General features: G+C 43.8%; 1 protein-coding gene and 1 long non-coding RNA gene across 8 annotated transcripts in view; one reads left to right on the top strand and one right to left on the bottom strand.

Moving 5' to 3' along the window:
- Window positions 1–20700, top strand: part of LOC109502815 — a 31262-nt gene extending 10562 nt beyond the window's left edge. For both annotated transcript variants that reach the window (XR_006583478.1, XR_002161674.2), the window contains exons 3-4: window positions 17053–17195; window positions 19754–20700. This is a non-coding gene — a long non-coding RNA (uncharacterized LOC109502815). The remainder of the gene's footprint in view (window positions 1–17052; window positions 17196–19753) is intronic.
- The window catches only part of KIAA2012 (uncharacterized protein KIAA2012 homolog), a 109867-nt gene that overhangs the window by 61074 nt on the left and 27904 nt on the right, over window positions 1–20889 (bottom strand). For 3 of the 6 annotated variants that reach the window (XM_045034287.1, XM_019838490.2, XM_045034290.1), the window contains 5 exons: window positions 19485–19653; window positions 18316–18465; window positions 15108–15278; window positions 12414–12524; window positions 643–711 (listed from right to left, as the gene is read on the bottom strand). In XM_045034287.1, coding sequence (XP_044890222.1) covers window positions 643–711; window positions 12414–12524; window positions 15108–15278; window positions 18316–18465; window positions 19485–19653 — 670 coding nt within the window. The remainder of the gene's footprint in view (window positions 1–642; window positions 712–12413; window positions 12525–15107; window positions 15279–18315; window positions 18466–19484; window positions 19654–20889) is intronic. The other 3 variants (XM_045034288.1, XM_019838491.2, XM_045034289.1) reach the window with 2 other exon arrangements.

The following is a 20889-nucleotide window of genomic DNA, read 5'->3' as shown; positions in this document are numbered from 1 at the left end:
TGCATAACTCATGAGGACACCACATTTCTCAGGCTCTCCAAGAAGTGAATCCTCTTTCCTACTTCTTGCTATATTTGGGGAGAAATTGTGTGTTTCTGGAGGTCTCGGTATCAAATAATATGTATGGGAGTCAAATGACATAGAGGAGAAGTAGAGGTGACCTTTTTTAAAAAATTGTTTTTAACATTTATTTATTTTTGAGAGAGAGAGAGAGAGACAGCGTGAGTGGGGTAGGGGCAAAGAAAGAGGGAGACACAGAATCCAAAGCAGGTTCCAGGCTCTGAGCTGTCAGCACAGAGCCTGAGGCGGGCCTCAAACTCATGAACCGTGAGATCATGACCTGAGCTGAAGTTGGACACTTAACCGACTAAGCCACCCAGGCGCCCTGACCTTTTTTTTTTTTTTTTAAGTTTATTTATTTTTGAGAGAGAGAAGAGAGACAGAGCGTGAGCAGAGGAGGGGCAGAGAGAGAGGGGACACAGAATCTGAAGCTGGCTTCAGGCTCTGAGCTGTCAGCACAGAGCCTGATATGGGGCTTGAACTCACAAACCGTGAGATCATGACCTGAGCTGAAGTTGGATGTTTAACCAACTCAGCCACCCAGGTGCCCCTAGAAGTGACCTTTTTAGAGGAAAAGCTTACCTTTTAGGAGGTGTTGAATACTAGACCCCTCCTTTTCATGGCTGGTATTTGAATTGATAGATTCATAGGCTGAAAAACAATAAGGGTTTTACCTGTGAGTGTGAAAAAGTCTTGAAAAAAGCTATTTTTCTTACCTCAAGACAAGGGAAAACCAAGTGGAGGCTTTGATGCTTAAGCCTCATAATAAACTGAATCGTTTAAAAAAATCTGTTGGTGCTATCATGGAGAGAAGGTTGATCTGGGATTTAAAAAGTGCTGAAGAAAATAATACTTTTATTGAAGATGTTTAAGAGTGAAATCCTGTAGGGACCATGATGTTGAAATTCTGAGAGGAAAACTTTTTACAGAGCAAGAGCATGAAACAGTTAATGCTTGACACATGCTGTGAGGAGATGCCCAGATTTGAACAGCAGATGTGCTATGGGGCCCCAGAGCGTGCAGCAATGGGGGGATGACAGACAAGCGTGAGGAGCCCCAGCCTGCAGCTGTAGTGCAAATACAAGGGTTGGACCAGGGGAGTCGGGGGGGATTCTAACCCATCTGATTCCAGCCAAGAAGACAGACAGGCTTTTGCACAGCCCTCATGATTCTTTTTTTTGCAATCTCTTAAAGTTACCTTGGGCAAAAATTATTCTTCTGGCTGTCCTTGTCAGTCAAAATGAAAACTCGTTGAAGCAATGCTGTTTTAATGGATGAGGAGAATTTGGATGACAGACCAGAGAAGGAAAATTAAGGGGTGGTGGTGGTAATGGATTGCACAGGGGTCAGCTGAGTGGATCTGAAATGGAAGAACAGTTTTTAATGGGAAATTTGGGGGGTGGGTATGGGGGTGGGGCAGGGCGGGTTTGTGATATTGAGGAGGTAACAATACAGAGGAAAAAGTCAGAAGGAATCATAGAAAATTCCAACTGGAAAATATTTTGAAATCTTCTAACTGTCCCCCTCCAGACTCATTTCCAAATATATTTATATATGTATGTATGTGTTTATGCTTCTTTGTCTCATTACTGATAATAAACTAGAGAGGGTGCCAAAAAAGAATGTTTGTTTTTATTGATTTGCTAAACTGTGGTGGGCTTGGAAAAGCCTGTTCCTTGGTGTTTTTCCACCTCTCGAGTACACACACACAGCCGCACACACACACACAACTTAGGCTGAGCAGGGCAACTTGGGATTCTGAGAACCAACACTGGAGAGAGGAAAAGCCATAATTAGTGTTAATTGTTGACCCTACAGTTCAAGAATAGATGCTCTGGAGAATGGGAAATGAGAACAAACATTAATTATTGAGTAGGGACCTTGGAGACAGACACTCCGGATTAAAAGGAGAGAGATAAATTGCATAATGAATGTTAATTTTCCCTCAAAGAATTGAGTGGTCGGTGGTTGGAAAGGAAAAAGAGGCTAAAACAATCATGAAAGAGAAACCTCGCTGTGTGTGGGGGTAAGAGGGTACAGGGTTATACACACACTTTCCATCACTGCTTACCGCCTCACCCTTTGCCTTACAGCTCCCAAGAAATTTGCTCTGAGGGTTTTCCTTAGGACTCTTACTGTATACCATTGTTGTCTGCTAGGAAGCTCAACCATTTCCCCAAGAGCACATAAGCCAGAAAACAGGCACACTGCACACTGACAAGCTGAGAGGTGTGTGACACTGAAATTTATTTTGTATGTATGTTGGTGGGGAGTGTAACTCACAATGAGGGGGGTGGAGGGGCGCCTGGGTGGCTCAGTGGGTTAAGCCTCCAACTTCCGCTCAGGTCATGATCTCATGGTTTACAGGTTTGAGCCGGGCGTGGGGCTCTGTGCTGACAGCTCAGAGCCTGGATCCTGCTTCGGATTCTGTATCTCCCTCTCTCTCTGCCCCTCCCCCCTCATGCTCTGTCTCTCTTTCCTTCAAAAATAAATATAAACATCAAAAAAAAATTTTTTTTTAAATGAGGGACGTGGCTGGAACTGAATGCCACTCAAGAGAGAGCTGTGGCCCTGCGTGTGCTGCTGTGGGGGTGATGGGCTCCAGGGCCTTAACTGTTGCTTTATCTTAAGTGTAATACATCCCCCTCCCCCTCCCCACCCACAGCCTCCAAAGAAACCCTCTTAACTGAAAGTGAAAACAGGGGCTCCTGGGTGGCGCAGTTGGTTAAGCGTCCGACTTCAGCCAGGTCACGATCTCGCGGTCCGTGAGTTCGAGCCCTGCGTCAGGCTCTGGGCTGGTGGCTCAGACCCTGGAGCCTGTTTCCGATTCTGTGTCTCCCTCTCTGTCTGCCCCTCCCCCGTTCATGCTCTGTCTCTCTCTGTCCCCCCCCCCCAAAAAAAAAAGTTGAAAAAAAGAAAGTGAAAACAGAAAAAAGGTAATTTGAGTGGAAAATTGGAGATAAAGATTGTAGCTAGTTTTGTAAAGAGACTCTAGTATCAGGCTTGTCACTGGCTGCTCAGAGTTAGAGAGCTGGTGCACGTCCCCACATCCAGGCAGCATCCCCCACGTCTGCGCACTGCCTTCTGTTCAGGCCCTCATCAGCTGTTGCCTGGATGGCTCTGCAGTAGCCTGAGTGCTCAGCCTTTTCTCTTGCCTGTTCCTTCATGCTGGCACACGCACTGGGTTACATGACACCCCTCCTCAAACATCTGTGATTCCTTGTTGCCTAAAAAGCAGCATCGATAGCTTTATCCTGGAACACAAGGTCTTCTCTGCTCTGGCCCTGGCCTGACTTTCAGCCCCGTCTCCTCCCGCAAAGCCCCTCACAATCCATACACATGGCCGCTTGTCATTTTCTACACATATTCTACTTTCCTGTCTTTGTTCATGCTGGTCCCTCAGCTGGTCATGTCTTTCTCTCTGCACTCTTTATCCACTTTTACTAATTTCTCAAAGGTTAGTGCAAATGGAATTTCTCTGCAAAAATCCCTCCCTGGAGCCCCTGGATACTCTAGGTTAGAATTGATCACTCCTTCCTTGAACACCCCTGAATCGTGTTGGTTAGGCCTCTAATGCAGCACTCCTGCCATTCTGTCTTGTGGTGGAGTTCATTCCTTGTGAGTCTGTCCTCACATGGGCTGTGAGGCCCTGCTGGGCAGTAGCCACAGATGCTGAGCCTTGGAAACAGGATGAGAGAGCGCAAGCTCTGGGATAGGGATGCCTGGGAATGAATAAGCTCACTGCTTACAGGGTGAAATCAAAGTGCGCAGGGGAGTTAGGCTCTTGTGTTTGTTTCCCCACATTGATATGTGAATGAAAATACTCACTTCATGGGATTACTGGCTGATGGAATGAGATGACACCGGTGACACAGTGCCTGAGAATGTTTGCGCTCAATATCAACCTCTTTCTCTGTCCCTTGCATATGATAGGCATTCACATTTTATTATAGGAGTTAAACACACATGTAATGGGTCTTCTCTCTTTTAGGTCCAATAATATTTTATATAAGAAGTTTACTTAATACTTTACAAGATGTACTGCAAGTATGTTACCAAGTGGGAACTGGGATGGCAGATTTTTTTTTTTTAATTTTTTTTTCAACGTTTTTATTTATTTTTGAGACAGAGAGAGACAGAGCATGAACGGGGGAGGGGCAGAGAGAGAGGGAGACACAGAATCGGAAACAGGCTCCAGGCTCCGAGCCATCAGCCCAGAGCCTGACGCGGGGCTCGAACCCACGGACCGCGAGATCGTGACCTGGCTGAAGTCGGACGCTTAACTGACTGCGCCACCCAGGCGCCCCGATGGCAGATATTTTTTGATGCTAACAAGGAAACACACTTTATCATGTATTTCAGTATCATTCTGAGGACTGGAATTGGGAACACATTTGAGAATAATCCTTTTTTTGGGTAGCATGAACTTTTTTTTTATTTTTAATTTTTATTTAAGTCCAAGTTAGTTAACATATAGTGTAATAATGATTTCAGGAGTAGAATTTAGTGATTCATCACTTACATATAATGCCCAGTGCTCATCACAAGTGCCTTCCTTAATACCCATCACCCATTTAGCCCATCCCCCTGCCCACCTCCCCTCCAGCAACCCTCAGTTTGTTCTCTGTTTTTGAGAGTCTCTTATGGTTTGGGATGGCAGATGTTATTATAGTCGCATTATTTTAGCTAAGGAACATGGTGAGCTGCTGTGACAAGAGACTCTAAAAGATAAACATTTATTTATCTTTCTGATAAGAGTTGAGAGGTAGGTGGGCAGATCAGGGTGGCTTTGCTTCATGAAGTTATCTGAGCACTGATGTTTCTTATATCTTATGGCTCCATTATCTCATCGACTATTGCCCTCTTCTACCTGGTTGAGCTATTTTACCACCTCAGCCGAGTGCAAGGGGAAAGAAGACCAACCTCCTTTGGTAAAGAGGAAGGCAAGCAGTGTCCTTTTTAAGAAAATAACCTGGAAGTTGCACGCGTTACTTCTATTCACATTTCATTAGCCACAACTTAGTCACATGGCCATACTTGGTTGCAAGAGAGGCTGGAAAAACGTAATTTCTAGCCAGCAGCCATATATTCAGCTAAATTTGGATGCTTTTAAATGTGTATTTATTTATTTTGAGAGAGGGAGAGAGAAAGAATGCACATACACACACATGTGTGAGTGGGGGAGGAGCAGAGAGAGAGGGAGAGAGAGAATCCCAAGCAGGCTCTGCACTGTCAGTACAAATCCGGACAAGGGGCTCGAGCCCATGAACTGTGAGATCATGAACTGAGGCATGATGAAGTCAGATGCTCAACCAACTGAGCCACTCAGGTGCCTCTGGATGCTTTTAATAAAAGGAATAATGAAAGAATGGATATTGGTGAACAATTAAAGTCTCTGCTACTCACAGTTTCAACCAGTATTTATGGACAGTATTCCAGGAATGCCCGTGGTATTTTCTGGGATATTCAGAAGTAGATAAAGGGGATTAACCCATAGAAGTTTTAAATCTTGAGGAAAGAAGATAAAAAGTAAAAATGGTAAAGGAAGTGATGGAGTGCCTGGTGAGAGGCCCAGGCATTAAGAATTAGTGGAATCGGGGCGCCTGGGTGGCGCAGTCGGTTAAGCGTCCGACTTCAGCCAGGTCACGATCTCGCGGTCTGTGGGTTCGAGCCCCGCGTCGGCCTCTGGGCTGATGGCTCAGAGCCTGGAGCCTGTTTCCGATTCTGTGTCTCCCTCTCTCTCTGCCCCTCCCCCGTTCATGCTCTGTCTCTCTCTGTCCCAAAAATAAATAAATGTTGAAAAAAAAATTATAAAAAAAAAAAAAGAATTAGTGGAATCTAAGAAATCGGCAATTAGCATGACATCAGGTAAGTTGTCACAAAGAAGGTGGGAATTCAGCTAGTCATTGAAGCCTGGAAACTTGGACAAGAAGGACTGGAGGTAAATATGATTTAGTAGGAAGAGCTTTGACCTGAGTGGGTGCAGGAAGATCTGGATTTGAGCCTTAGATTTGCCACATAGAAGCTGTGTGACTTTGGGCAAATCACCATACTTTCCTGGGCCTCAGTTCCTTATCTATAGAATGAGAGAGTTTGCAAACTGTGGTCTCATCTCTCTAGTGGCTCTGTATAGACCCCCAACCCAGGAACAATCTTAGGAGGGGAAGAATTAGCTGAGCTGTGGAGAAGTTGGGGGGGACACAGACCAACCCCACTTCAACCAGACAGCTTTGCTGTTATCCATATAATTTACTAGTGTCCTCAACAAGTCTATTTGATAAGCGCTTCCTCTGCTTAAATGATGATGAAGGTCATGCCTCCATTCCATCTTGACTCTGGGGTTATCCGAAATAGAACAAACGTAAGGGAGGTAGAATTCATAATTTCACGGGCTTTCTAAAAAATTTAAGTATCATCATATGCAAAAAAATAAAGAGGAACTAAATATTCTTCAATACTTCATTATTGATTTTTTTCCTTAAAAAATAATTTCCAACAGATTCAGAGAGAACTATTATTTTTGACGTTTTTCTTCTTTGGCAGGCATAAAGTGGTGATGATACATTTTTAGCCAAATATGAGGTAGGGGAGTCTTTGTGCTTATAGGAATCATGAGAGGTTTTTGTCAAAGGAAAGGAGGCTTCCTAGTATTTTTTAGTGGCTCTCTGCTGGTGGCTATCAGAACACCTTCCAGTGTGGGCTGCTGGGGCTTTGCTGGCCTCACTGTGATGAGGGAAAGAACCCTACTTCTCTATGAAGTCCAGGAATAAGCACAGCTATCACAGCCTGCTGTGTGGTCTATGTGACAGACCCAAATTAGCTCCATGCTGAGCCTCATGGGAATCTCCCATAATTTCTGTAAGGAGAGTATGTTGGTCAGGGCTTAGTGGAGAACAGAAACCACCATGTATTTTAAAAAGGAATGGAGTTACTATACAGAATTTGGTGCTTATAAAGTTGCTGTAGCAACTACCTCAGTCTTCATGAGCTTGCTTGTCAGCACAAATAGCCCAAAGCTTCTGCCTTGCTTCTGCCCTCCATGGCTCTTGCTAGAGCAGCTCTTTGGCAGAACCCAATTTGCGTGTAGCCTCCTGATGGCAAAGGTTATCCAGGAAGTGTTTTTAGCCTTACCTCTGCAATACAGGAAGGCCCACTGGAAGACAGTGCTAGGTGCCAAGTGACCATATCCAGTCACATTTTCCTATATTTCAATTGACCTGAGATTGTTAGAACTGGCAACATTATTTCTTATGGGTTATTAACAAACACTGATTGGACAAAATTTGCAATCAGTCTAAAATTTGCACACTGGCTGCTTCTTACTTTCCTCTACTTCTCACTCAGAGATGGATGGATTGTGGGCCTTATGATTAGAAGTGATGTTTGGAAAATGAGAATAAGAACAGTCGTGAATTATTGAATGGCTGAGATCCTGCTTCAGGATTTAGACAGCAGAACTGCCCCACCAGGAGAGTCTCCTTGGGAAAAGGGCATATTTAGCAACATACAACATTATAGCTGGAAGGAACCTTAGAAAGCACCAGTTTAGCATTTTCCAAAGTGTTCCAAAAATGACTTAGATCCACATGTGCTTTGCTGAAAACAATAAATAATTAAGTGGTCAAATAAGTTTGGGCAACAATGCATATCCTCATCTGAAAGAGCAGTAATTCACATTAGCATATTAGAGGCCTTGTGAAGTCCTGCAGTAAGGAATCTGCTTGGCTAATTTAGCTCACTGGTTTCCACACTTATTTGACCTCAGAATCTTTTGTTTTTTACATAATGCCTGTTAATCTTCTGAGGAATTGGAGTTCTATGGGACATAGTCTGGGAGGATTGGATCTAATTCCATCTACTCTTTTCCCATATGAGGAAGCTGAAGTCCACAGCAGTGAAATTACTTGGCCATGATCACAGAAATTGCAGGTGGTAGAGCTGAGCATAAACCCCAAGACTTTGGACCCTTAGTCTGGAGTTCTTTCTTTTTACCCTGAACACTACTTTGTCTAAAGGACTTTTCCTCCTTTATTTTTTTTAATTCAATGTTTATTTATTTTAGAGAGAGGTGGGGGAAGGGGCAGAGAGAGAGAGAGAGAGAGAGAGAATCCGAAGCAGACTCTGCACTGTCAGCGCAAAGCCCAATTTAGAGCTTAAATCCGTGAACCATGAGATCGCGACCTGAGACAAAGTCAGACACTCAACTGACTGAGCCACCCAGGCACCCCAATGGACTTTTCCTCCTTTAACTCTCCTGTCATCTTCTTTAAGGCACCAGTTGTTAAGAGAAAGACTACTCAAGGAAAATTGTATTCTTTTACCCATGGGTTGCCACAACCAGCATTATCACAGATGCCAAATGGGGAAAGCAAAGAAAAAGTCAACCGTTTAGTATGTTTGCTTCCAAATAACCAGTGTTTTGAGACCAGCTGGAATATTCTTCAGACCCTACATGTTTCTGTTTACCAAATTGCAGATCACCAGGAAGTGACACGAAGTATACGATCTATTGCTAAAACTATCGCCAAATCTACTGACCTAAGAACAAGAAACCTTTATTATATCTTGCACAGTTTCTGTGGGAATCTGGGAGTGGCTTTGGTGTGTGATTCTAGTGCAGGGTTTCTTGTGAGGCTGTAGTCACAATGTCAGGCAGGGTGGTCATCTGAAGGTTTCACTGGGGCTGGAGCATCTCCTCTCAAGGTAGTTTACCCATAAGCCTGGGAAGTTTATTCTAGCTGTTGGCAGGAGGTGTTACTTCCTTGCCATATGGACCTCTCTCCACAAGGTTGCTTGAGTAGCCTCATGACAGACATGGTGGTTGGCTTTCCCCAGAGTGAGGAATCCAAGAGAAAGAGCCAGGAGGAAGCTGCAGTGCCTTTTATGACCCAGGCTCAGTGTGGGTCAATTCTGTCATATTCTACATTTATTAGAAATGAGCCACTATGTCCTGTCTACACTCAAGGGAGGGAGTATTAGTTTCTCCCTTTTGGAGGAACAAGTGTCAGAGAATTTGTGGACATATTTTAAAACCACCATACCAAGGACCAAGAAAAAGTTGTAAGAAGAAGGATGCTAATTAAATGACCAAAACAGGGGTGCCTGGGTTGCTCAGTCAGTTAAGCAGCCAACTCTCAATTTTGGCTCAGGTCATGATCTCGTGGTTCAGGAGTTTGAGCCCTGAATTGGACTCTGCACTCACAGTGCAGAGCCTGCTTTGGATCCTCTGTCTCCCTCTCTCTCTCTCTCTCTGCTCCTCCCCTTGTCATTCTCTCTCTCTCTCTCTCTCTCTCTCTCTCTCTCTCTCTCTCTCTATCACACACACACACACACACACACACAAATAAACATTAAAAAAATAATAAAATAAATGACCAAAACATAAAGAACATATTTGGGGTAAAAATCCATTTAGGACAAGAACAAGTGCTAACTGGAAACTCTGAAAGAGATCAAGAATTTAAATTTACATGGGGGCATATGGGTGGCTCAGTTGGTTAAGTGTCTGACTCTTGATTTCAGCTCAGGTCATGATCTCATGGTTCGTGAGATTGAGCCTTGTGTCAGGTTCTTGCTTACAGTATGGAGCCTGCTTGGGGTTCTCTCTTTTTCTCCCTCTCTCTGCCCCTCCTTGCTCTAAACAAACAAACAAACAAACAAACATTAAATAAAAAAGAATTTAAATTTACATGGGACCTGAAGTCTCAACCTGAATCACTGGCACAGACATCCTTGAACTTCTTGCAATAAAAAAAACTTATAAAAGAAAACTTCTCTTGTGGCCACCATGACTGGGAACATAGGTGAAGGATCTGACTCAAGGATAAGCAATGCAGAGAGCACAGCCACTGCTTTGACTTATATCCTTCCAAGTGAACTTTTCCTTTCTTAAGCCTTTGCATTTTCTAAGTGTTGCAATATCCCAACATAACCAAGAGTGTCAAATTCCATCTCTAGCCTTCACATCTTTTTTTTTTTCTTCTGAAGGTTTATATCCATTTCTCTATGCTCTCTGAAAGCAAGATATCATGATCTAATTGCCTAAGAATGTATTTCCAAATAGATGTTGACAGAGTCTGAGAGTCTCAGAAAGATCAGACAGATCATATTGTCTCCTTTACTCAAGATTTTTAAAAAATTAACAACAACAACAACAACAACAACAACAACCCAACGTGATCCCCAAAGAACTTTCCTTTGTGGTACCTGGGGTATTCAAATCAATCAGCAAGTATTTCTTGGACATAAGATAAAGATAAGAGGTTCTCTGGGACTCGTGTAATATATTTGGGGAGCTAAACAGAAAACAGATGCAGATTAAAAACAATAATCACAAAGCTGGGATTGAGAGAGAGGAATGGGCTGAGGCAGTTAAAAGAGAGGAGGTGGATTTATTAAGAAAACTGTCCCAGAAAAGATGAGCCTTTGCCTGGAACTTAAAACAATTCTCAATATTTGTGAGCAATTGGGCAAAGGCTGGGAGGGGCATAAGAGAAGGAAGCCTGAATGTCTGGGCCATCGGAGAGATGAGGAAAGAGTGGGCCTGAATGTGATGGGAGATGAGCCTGGAAGGATAGGGAGGGGAGGATGGTAGAGATGGATCTGAACAAACTGAGGTACAAAGAGTTTGGTGTAATTGGAGCAAGTCCTTTGCAAGAGTTGAACACTTTTTTTTAGTATACTCCTTCTCAAATGAAACGAAACAAAACAACAGCAACAAAACCTTTCCTATTCACAGAGACTCTCCAAAGGCTAGACCTGTTCTATGGGCCCCCCGTAGGGAGATGTGGGTTTCAGGTTCTGCCTTGTCTTCCAGGACACATTCCAATCACCATCAAGGCTAAAGGTCCACCAATTGTATGTGGAGGAAAGGCTGGCAAGAGGCCAGTGACTGACTGACTGATGGATTGATTCATTCAACAAGCTTACCGTGAATGCCTTTAGGCTTGAGAGGATTAAATGTATTGTTCATGGAACTAGCACAAGATGGCAGACAAGTCTCCATTTATTCAGCATAAGTTTCATTTCTCTTTCCTCCTTTTGTGTGGACATTATTGAAAGACTTTTCAGTGAAAATTGATTGTGATCCTGCTATGTATGTGTTAGGGACCATGTTAGGTGCTGGGAATACTAAAATGACTGAAGCATCATACTGACAATGTGACAACGAACTTAAAGCCTAAATATTTCCTTTTCTGCTTCTGGCTTTTGCTTTACCAAAAGGGGAGCTATTTCTCCTAGAACGGAGTGGACAAATGTGCGGCAGGTGAACAGAATCATATTTGCTCTCCAGTTGTTGTACCAGCTGTGTCACACTGACAGTGGCCTCCACCTGTCCAAATTCTGCTTCTGCCAATACAGATCCAAGTTATTTTTATACTTATATCATGCGATAACCCAAGTGGTGATGAAAGTTCTTTAACACTGAATTTGGAACTGAATGCATTCTAGTTTCTGGAAACCCATGTACTAATCATCTATTTCCAAGCAATAGATGCAATACGTAAACTGCAGCAATAGTCAAGAAACTTCCTAGCTGCTGGAGGTAGAGGAGTTGATCTTCTCATTTTGGATGAGGGACCTTGAACACTGGGAGGGACTGACCCAAAGTCATCTGACATGTAGATGGAGGCAGAGGACAAGCCAGGGCTACTCAAATCTCCTGGCTTTGAATCCATGCTCTTTTTATTAAGCCAGTGGTGACATAACTCACCAAATGAGTACAGATTTTAATCTCCCTCATCAAGAGGCCTGCTGGGCATACGTCTCACACATACACATCATGATGGTTCCTGGGTGGTTGATACTCATCACCCTCTGACTTCATTTTTTTTTTCCCCTTTGCAAAATGGCTATTGCCCAGAGCCAGCATCTCTTCTCCAAAAAGGCAATGTGCCAGAGGGTTTTTGGAAACTGCTTTGATATCTGTCAGAAGCCAAATGATTTGCAGCAATGAACCAACGCACATAACAAGGGTACCTGATTGGATTACCAATTAACCATCTCCACCTCTGGAAGGTGGCTGGAAAGAAGAGAAAAGGCAGTGTTTAGTTTGGGCAATTACCAAAAGGGCTTTATCATTCTCATCAAGGCATCAACACAGCACATTAGACCTCCTCCAAGCCATTCCACAGGAACTTCCCTCTCCAGATGCTCCAGCAAGAGTAAACTTGTCATGCAAACATTGGGTTATTGTGTCTGAGCTACAGAAGCACCTCTGTGTCAGTGAGAGGGGAGAAACTGGCTGACTTGCATCTGTTTTTAACGATGTCTCTGCTGCTGGGAAGTTTTGGAAGCTACAGGTAAAATCTTTCCATATAAAAGTGAGGCTGGCCTGTGGTGTAACATCTTACCTTTACTTGAAAGAGGATCCTCGGTTTCAGTAGGCCTGGGGAGGGATAGGCAGATGTTTTCTCCATCTGGACCCAGCAAGAAGTGTCCCGGTGTGGGGTCTTTGGAATCTTCTTGAAAATAAACACAAGCATGGACAATGTTAGCCCCAGTGCAGGGGAGGCAGGCTTCACCTGGACTGTGCTCCCCGAATCCCCAGCAGGCAGATGCTAGTGTGCTCAGGTGCTTGCCAGAGTGCAGGGTCAGCCCTACTCCTGGGATTTTGCAGAGCAGGGCCAGCATTTACGTCCTGCTCTCTGGAGGTCAGTGTGCGACTGCCACTAGCCTATGTCATGCCTTTGTGAGACTCTGGCAAAGGGGTCTCTCTGGACTCAAGCAGCCCTATATTGGCAAGACTAGGGTGGTGTGTAGCCCAGCCCCTGGGTGATTTCAGCCTCTGCTTCCCTTTTCCATCACATGTCTCTCTGCAGTGCTCTGCAGTACAGCCTACCCTATGGATCAATGCTGGGACTGCTCAGTGACTCCAGGTCCTCAGGCCACTGAGAAGAAGGAAGCTGTATTTCCCTATGTTGCTTAGAAGAGTTGAAGGTGTTTCTATAACATTCCCTTCCCTATCACTGTGGCACAGGGATCAGGAAGAAAGCTGGCCACTGGCCACAGTGGATGCTTACAAGGACACACACATACACACACACACAGGCATAAGATGCACACACAGAAACACACACATTTACAGATGTGCACACACATCTGATTACAGGTGTGCACACACATATATATGCAAAGCGAGTGTGCACACGCATGCATGCACAACCACATATGCATGTGTGCACGCATGTACACATGTACCATGCATGAACAAGGACACACATCAATACATGCACACTTGTCCTCAGGCATGCATGCCTGCATAATCACACACACATACATACACACAAGTACTCATGTAGGCATATAAGCATACACATACTCTCATACACACATGTGCTCTCATATACATATTCATTTACACACACTTAGCCAACACACTTGGGGCTTTAGGCTGCATTCTTATCATAGTCATGGCCCTGGTATTCATTTTTTCTTTTTTTTTTTTTTTAGTGTTTATTTGTTTTTGAGAGGGAGAGAGAGAGAATGAGCAGGGGAGGGGCAGAGAGAGAGGGAGACACAGAATCCAAAGCAGACTCCAGGCTGTGAGCTGTCAACACAGAGCCCGATGCTGGGCTTGAACTCATAAACTGTGAGATCCAACTGAGCCACCCAGGCGCCCCCATTCTAATCAGATACTCCCTTTATAAAAATGTCCAAGTGTGTGTGTGTGTGTGTGTGTGTGTGTGTGTGTGTGTGTGTGTTTGCTGTGATTTGTCTTGGGCTATGCAACCTCCTAGAACACCCTTGTTACTGACATGACTGTACCTAAAGTTTGGTTCATTTGTATCAAATTTAATAGAGGATCACTGCCATGCAAGTATAAAAGGGGAGAGTGTTGTAGGAGAAAGATTCCTTACAGAAATAGTTTATAAGTGAAAATGACATCTTTGGAGAAAGAGATAGAGAGGTAGTGAAAGAGAGGAGTTTGATTTTGACCATTGCAGTGTTAGAGAAGCTGCAAACACATAAAGGAGTTACTGATCTATGTATTTAATTTATGCTTACAAGGTTTCAACTATACATGCTTGGGGGAAGGAGGGAGGGAGTCAGAGACTTAAACAGTGAGGCATCCTGTCCCTGAGTGGCGTGAGATGAAAATGAAAGATGCCATACTTGCTGTCTTTGTGGTTCTCAGTTCCCATGTGCCTCTCAGAGAGTGAGTTTCTTGCAGCCCTGAGTGTGATTCTGCTGTTAACAGAGATACTTTCTTCACATTGTCTGGCACCCAAACACACACTGATCTCCTTCATCTGGGGCTCAGCCAGAGAAAGCAGCCCAACACTCCCATGAAGGAGGAATAGCTGGCTGGGCTGCACTTTCTAGAAAATGGTCTAGAAAGTGTCCAGTATGGCACCTCCCTAAGGGACTCTCGGGTAATTTGGACTCTAAGCAATTTTTGCTTTATGAGCTGCTTTTAGATCGAAGTCCCCCGTGGAAGCTATTGCTGCACTGTCTCTGCATTATTGCTCTTGTATAAGCATCTTAGTCTCCTCCTAGACTGTCAGCCCTTAAGGATAAGAACTTTAAGTGGGCCTAAGTCATAGAGGATGTGGATTTGCTCTGCCTCACCCTTCAGTAGAAACCCAGGGTCCTTCTCTCTCTGTGAACAGGCCTCAGGCTGGAGGGCGGTTTCTCTCAGGGGACTCTTCCTGTTGGCAGGGTCATGTCACCAGGCTCCCTTGCCCCAGGGAGGGTGTTGAATATCCTGGTAAATCCAGTAGCGTGTCTCCCTGATGAGCACAGGGAGCTGTGTCATTACATACTGCTGCCAGGAGTGAGGAGAGCACAGAACAGCTTGGCAGTGCATGTTGGTGCAGCAAACCCTTAAAACATGTACTGACTCTTTAGGAATATGCATGGTGAACATTAATCCCAGACATTGTTGGAAACACTGCTCATTTCCTCTTTTCAATGAGGTGGCTTTCAGACAGCTTACATCACAGCTGCTGTGTGGCCCTGGCAGATGCTTTAAATGAGCCAAGAGCCACAGACAAGCTGGGTGGGGGTGGGGGTGGGGAGCATCTGTATACCCCAGAAGTGATTACCTTGTCCTTCTGCTGGGAGTGTCCCCTTGGCCCTTCTCACGTCCATGGGGCCTGTGGAGCTGTTGCAGCCTGATGTCCTGGGGCTGTCCCGGCCCCTCTGGCTCTCTGGACTTTTTATTCCTTTAATCAGGGACATTGGTGGGGTCATATTTTGGGGTGGGGCATCATCACCTTCCAGAGCAAAAGGAGAAAAAGCACAAGTGAGAATTTCTGAATTGGCAAGAAGGAGAAAGAACCTTTTTTTTTTGACTTGGTTGATAGCTCCTTGTGCTTAGGCTGGTTTATTCCAGTTGTTCTTAAGTTTGTCCCTCTTTTCTAGCCCTGCTAAGGAGTGGAGGCCAGGTGTCTCCCATGGCCAAGGTGGCTAGCTAGAACAGTGGCCCTTCAGTTGGGGAGCCTGTAAGCACTGGGAGGACCCGAGCAGTGGTTATTGTTCTCATCTTGTTCACAGGCCCCTGAGATAAAAAAAAAAAGACTAGAGAGGCTATGAGAACCTTCTAGACCAAAATCTCAAATTAGAAAGCCCCATCTTGGGGCTCATGGGATTGTTGATTACAGAGTTTCAACCACAAAGCAATTTTTCTACGCAGAACCAACGATCACTTAGTTCCTCAAGGTTATAAAGTACAAAGTAACACCTTCCAGATGATAGAGGGTAATGGGATTGATGATAATGCTACACAAAGCACATCATTCCCTTCACTTCTGTTCTCTTCCTCCAGCTCTTTTTCAAAATCAGTAGGGACTATTCTAGGAAGGGTGAAACCCAGTAATCTAAGTGATTGAGACCTTGTCTTAATCTCAGAGAGTGGTCTTTATTTCACGTTTAACACACTGTTGCTGTTGTGTTTCAAAGCTGGCTTCACACACAATTTCAAAGTATCACAGGCTACTTATTTATTACAAAGGGAAAATGTATCTTTACAATGGAGAAATCTAGTAGACACCACCTTTAACTAAATAATGAAATTTAACATCCCCTATAATAAAACAAATTATAACAAATGAAATAAATATGAAGGGATATTTTGTGTCTCTTGATGTGATTGCTGGGAAGGATGTATTGTCACTTACATACTCTTCTTGCCAAAAATGTTGCATCTGAATCTAATCACAAGGAAACAGACAAATCAAAATTGAGAGCAATCTGAAAAGCAACTAGTCTATCCTCTTCAAAAATGTCAAATGTCATGAAGAACAAGATTCTAAAGACATGAGACAATTAAATACAATACATGATCCTGAGTAGAGTCCTGGATTGCTTGGGGGGAAAAAACTATAAGGAACATTATTGGTATAATTAGGAAAATTTGAATATGGACTATGTATTAGAAAGTAATATTGCGGGGCACCTGGGTGGCTCAGTCAGTTGAGAGCCTGACTTCGGCTCAGGTCATGATCTCACGGATTGTGGGTTCGAGCCTTGCGTCAGGCTCTGGGCTGACAGCTCAGAGCCTGGAGCCTGCTTCTGATTCTGTGTCTCCCTGTCTCTCTGCCCCTCCCCTGCTTGTGCTCTGTCTGTCTCTCTCTCTCAAAGGTGAGTAAACATTAAAAAAAAAATTAAAAAAAAAAAAAGAAAATAATATTGCATCAATGTTAATTTTCTTGAGTGTGGTAATTACATTGTGTCTATGAATGAGAAACTCATTGCTCTCAGGAAATATGTGCTGCTAAAGGAAGAAATACACAAAGTCTGCAATTTAATCTCAGGTGGTTCATCAAAAAAATATATATGGTGTATATGCATATATAAAATCTCGTTTTATTTTTATGATATTAGAGGTGAGATTATCCAGGGCTAAGCAAGTAAATGGGTATGTGCAACCTCTAGCAATGGGGCAGTTCTGCTTAGCAGCTTTAAACACCCTTGTCCTAGGAACCTTGTAAAAAAGATTGTCATGGAAATCTTGCCTTTTTAGACTCTTCTTTATGCTTCTACCACTAGGTTGGGTCACATACTGAACTAACTCACACCAACGTATCAGGGACTTTCCAGACCAGGTTCCTTCTGGCAGGGCGGCAGACGATGCACAAGCTCTAGATACCTGGTGAACATGGCAGCTCGAAACAAGTGGAGAGCAGTGTGAGGTGAGCAATATCAAAGATGAAATTTACCAGTATTGCCACTGATCTCAGTGGCTCAGACTGTGCACCTGACGTTGAGACCCACAGGTGGAAAGCTGCTTTCCTACCTGTTTGCACACAGAGCAACCCTTGCCCACATCTAGATTTTTTTTTTTTAAGGAAACTTCAGAGTCTTTAGGATGATTAACTCTCACTTAAGAGATAGAGTGAATGAGCTCTTTCCCCAGTAATCAAAGGAAGCTTTCAACACTGAAACATCTCAAGAATGTTCTGACCTGTTCATTGTATTGTTTATTCTGAAAGACAGTGTAATGGGTAGGAAGACAGATTCTGGCATCAGAAGGCCTGAGCTCCTATCCCAGCTAGGCCACTTGTAATTGTGTGACCTCAAACAAGTTACTTATCTCTCAGGCCTTCAGTTTTCTGATCTCTGAAATGAGGGCAAGGTTGTTGTGAGGAGTAAATGAGATAAACTAAGGGTGGTACCTGGCACAGAGGAAGAACTCCATAAATATGAATGCTCATCCTTTTACTTTTCATTAGCACCCGTCAGAGACCACTCAACATTTATCATACAGTCATCTTGCCCATTGGAAAGGACGTTCAGTTTTGTGAAAATGAGGGGCTTTCTAAATATGACCCATCACTTCCAACCTATCAACGCATAAAAGATTCCCTTAGGTATACTCATATGTATAGTTTCAAATGTCCATGTGATGTCTTGAAAAATTGAAGTCTTTTATTGATATTATGACTTTTAATGAATAAATAAATATTCTTAAATTGATTAGAAATGGAATTTCATTGGCCAAAAACATAAGATAAACTATAAAGCATGCAGCAAAGTTTTAGTAAGTCTGGTGCTGTTTTACATCTGCAACCAGAAACTGTCAGTAGGGGGATGATTCAGTGAGTAAGTTGCATGAACTAGACACTAAGTTGGTCTTATAATAGCACTTTGGTGAAGACAGCCACTGCCTGAACTAAGCCATTTTCGAGTGGCAGGGGAGCAACTAGCTTCCCTTCCAGCCTCCTTCTTCATGGCTGAGGTTCCTTGTGTGTCTTGTCTTGCTTCCTTTCGGGGTGAGAGTCCTGTGGGATACTGGAGGGAATGAATAGCTACCTTGAGGTGAGAGCATGTCCCTGCCCGTGTCCACTGGGAGATGCACTGTTAACTCCCTTGGCTTTTCTAGGGATGCATGCTTCATGGGAGGTTTCCGTAAAGCCCTGACCTTTTCTTCTGTTTCTGGTCCTGACTCAGGGTGTGGAGCACCTAGGAGACAAGGAGAAAGCCAAGTTTTGTAGATGTCTGTGGTTTTTGCCAACTGTCTCTTCTTTTTGGGGGACCCATCTCTCCCCTGCTCACACTATGTGGTTTGGGTGGAGCTGTGTCCATTCCCTGACTCTGGGGATGGGCGTGTGACTGGCTAATGAGCACATTTCATTGTCTTAGCTGCAATGATTGGGTCCAGGTTGGGCATGCAACTCAAGCCTGGCCAATCAGAGGCAATTCTGGTACTTTTGCAAGAGCTTTTAAGGGGCATATCCTTTCTAGTGGGGTTAACAGATAAGAGATTAGCATGAAAATGCAGGAGGCCAGGGCATTTGGGTGGTTTAGTTGGTTAAGCATCCAACTCTTTTTTTTTTTTTTAATTTTTTTTTAATGTTTATTTATTTTTGAGACAGAGAGAGACAGAGCATGAACGGGGGAGGGGCAGAGAGAGAGGGAGACACAGAATCTGAAACAGGCTTCAGGCTCTGAGCCATCAGCACAGAGCCCGACGCGGGGCTGGAACTCACGGACCATGAGATCATGACCTGAGCCGAAGTTGGACGCTCAACCGACTGAGCCACCCAGGCGCCCCAAGCATCCAACTCTTGATTTTGGCTCAGGTCACAATATCACGGTTTGTGGTTTTGAGCCCCATGTCTGGCTCCGTGCTGACAGTGTGCAGTGTCTGCTTGGGATTCTGTCTCTCTCTCTCTCTGACCCTTCCCCTTTGTGTGCACTCTCTCACTCTCTTTCTCTCTCTCAAAAAAATAAACTTAAAAAAAAAGAAAAAAACCAACCCATGCAGGAGGCCATCTTTACTACCATATGGGGACATGTGAATATGACCAGAAGGCATCGACTTCTAGATTTTACCCTTTTTCTTCCTTTAAAAAATGTTCTCTGAAGATGATGATTCTGAGGAGGGTAAACCATGATTTAGAAGACATTTACATTAGGGAGGCCCACATCCAAGTGTCTGCCTGAGTTCCCTCAGGAACACCTAAACACAGGTGATCTACCTCTTCTGTGTGACTTTTCTTTTGAGGGATGTTGGGTGTGGAAATGAATCTCCACTGGGAAGATAAAGAGTTCTGCTGGAGGTTCATTGGCTTTAAATGGACTCCTCAGGGGGTTCAGGACTCTGGGTGGTTCTTCTGAGATGGGAGGTAGTTTCAAAGCCTTGGGCACCTGGAGAAAATTTGAAAACAAAACAAAACCCAACATGGCAGGTATTTAAAAACTGCTGCTTGCAGAGGACAAACAACACTGTATCTTCTTGTATCTCTAGCACCAGGTGCTGCTGGGTGTGACGTAGCTTCAGTACCCATGGCTGAGAAGTAAAGCCGACCAACCGGCTAACCGGGGAGCTGGCTGTATGATCAGAGTGGTGCCGCTTTGCTTCTTGGGAACTGGGAAATGCCCCTCCCTTAATCCATCCTTTGATTCCTCTGAGATGTATAAACATGATAAATTCGACAGCCTTCAAGACAAAATATAGTCTTTCTTTGTCTTGCAGCCGAGGAAACTAAGCCGGGTTGGAATGATATAGCTGAGATTTCTGTGTATGGAAAGTGAGGAATCCCTGTGTGTGTTGCTAAGGGAAAAAAGCAAGGTACAGAACATTGACTGTGCAACATTTTAGGTTACAAAGAGCAGAAAGTAGGAATATGCATTTGTGTTTGCTTACTTTATGTAAACTCTTTAAGCCTCAATTTCTTTCTCTGTAAAATGGGAGTAATCATACTTGCTACCTCATAAGGTTGCTGTGAGTACAGAATGAGCTAATTACACGTAGTTACAATAATGTTTGGGATTAGAATTTTTCATGGGATATTTCTTTGAGAGAGGCTCTTCTCTCATTAGGTATAATCTTGCCACTTGAAGAATATCTAGGTATCTTCACATTTCTGCAATAGAAACATAGCTGAAAATGAATCACCATGTGACAGAATCAGTGGCAACTTTAGCCCAATTTTTTGTGTCCAAAAAAACCCCAAAATATGTGTGTGTGTGTGTGTGTGTGTGTGTGTGTGTGTGTGTGTGTGTGTTCAGAGAGAAAGAGAGACAGGGAGAGAGAGAGAATGAGACATTGAGGGTAGTAGTACTTAGGGTCTTCTCTTTCCAGTTACTCAAAAGTTACTGAGGGGAGTCTGGGTAGTTCAGTCAGTTGAGTGTCTGACTTCAGCTCAGGTCATGATCTCACAGTTCATGAGTTCGAGCCCTGTGGTGGGCTCTGTGCTGACAGCTTGGAGCCTGGAGCCTCCTTTGAATTCTGTGTCTCCATCTCTCTGCCCCTCCTCCATTCACACTCTGTCTGTCTCTCTCTCTCTCTCTCTCTCTCAAAAATAAATAAACATTTAACAATTTTTTTAAAAAGTTGCTGAAAATTCCTCCTTTTAGCTTGCAGCTTTTAACATATGAACT

The sequence above is a fragment of the Felis catus genome, chromosome C1 (genome assembly GCF_018350175.1).
Source record: "Felis catus isolate Fca126 chromosome C1, F.catus_Fca126_mat1.0, whole genome shotgun sequence".
In the NCBI taxonomy this organism is placed as follows: Eukaryota; Metazoa; Chordata; class Mammalia; order Carnivora; family Felidae; genus Felis; species Felis catus.
The sequence above is the reverse complement of the archived record's forward strand: the minus strand, read 5'-3'. Positions and strand labels throughout refer to the sequence as shown.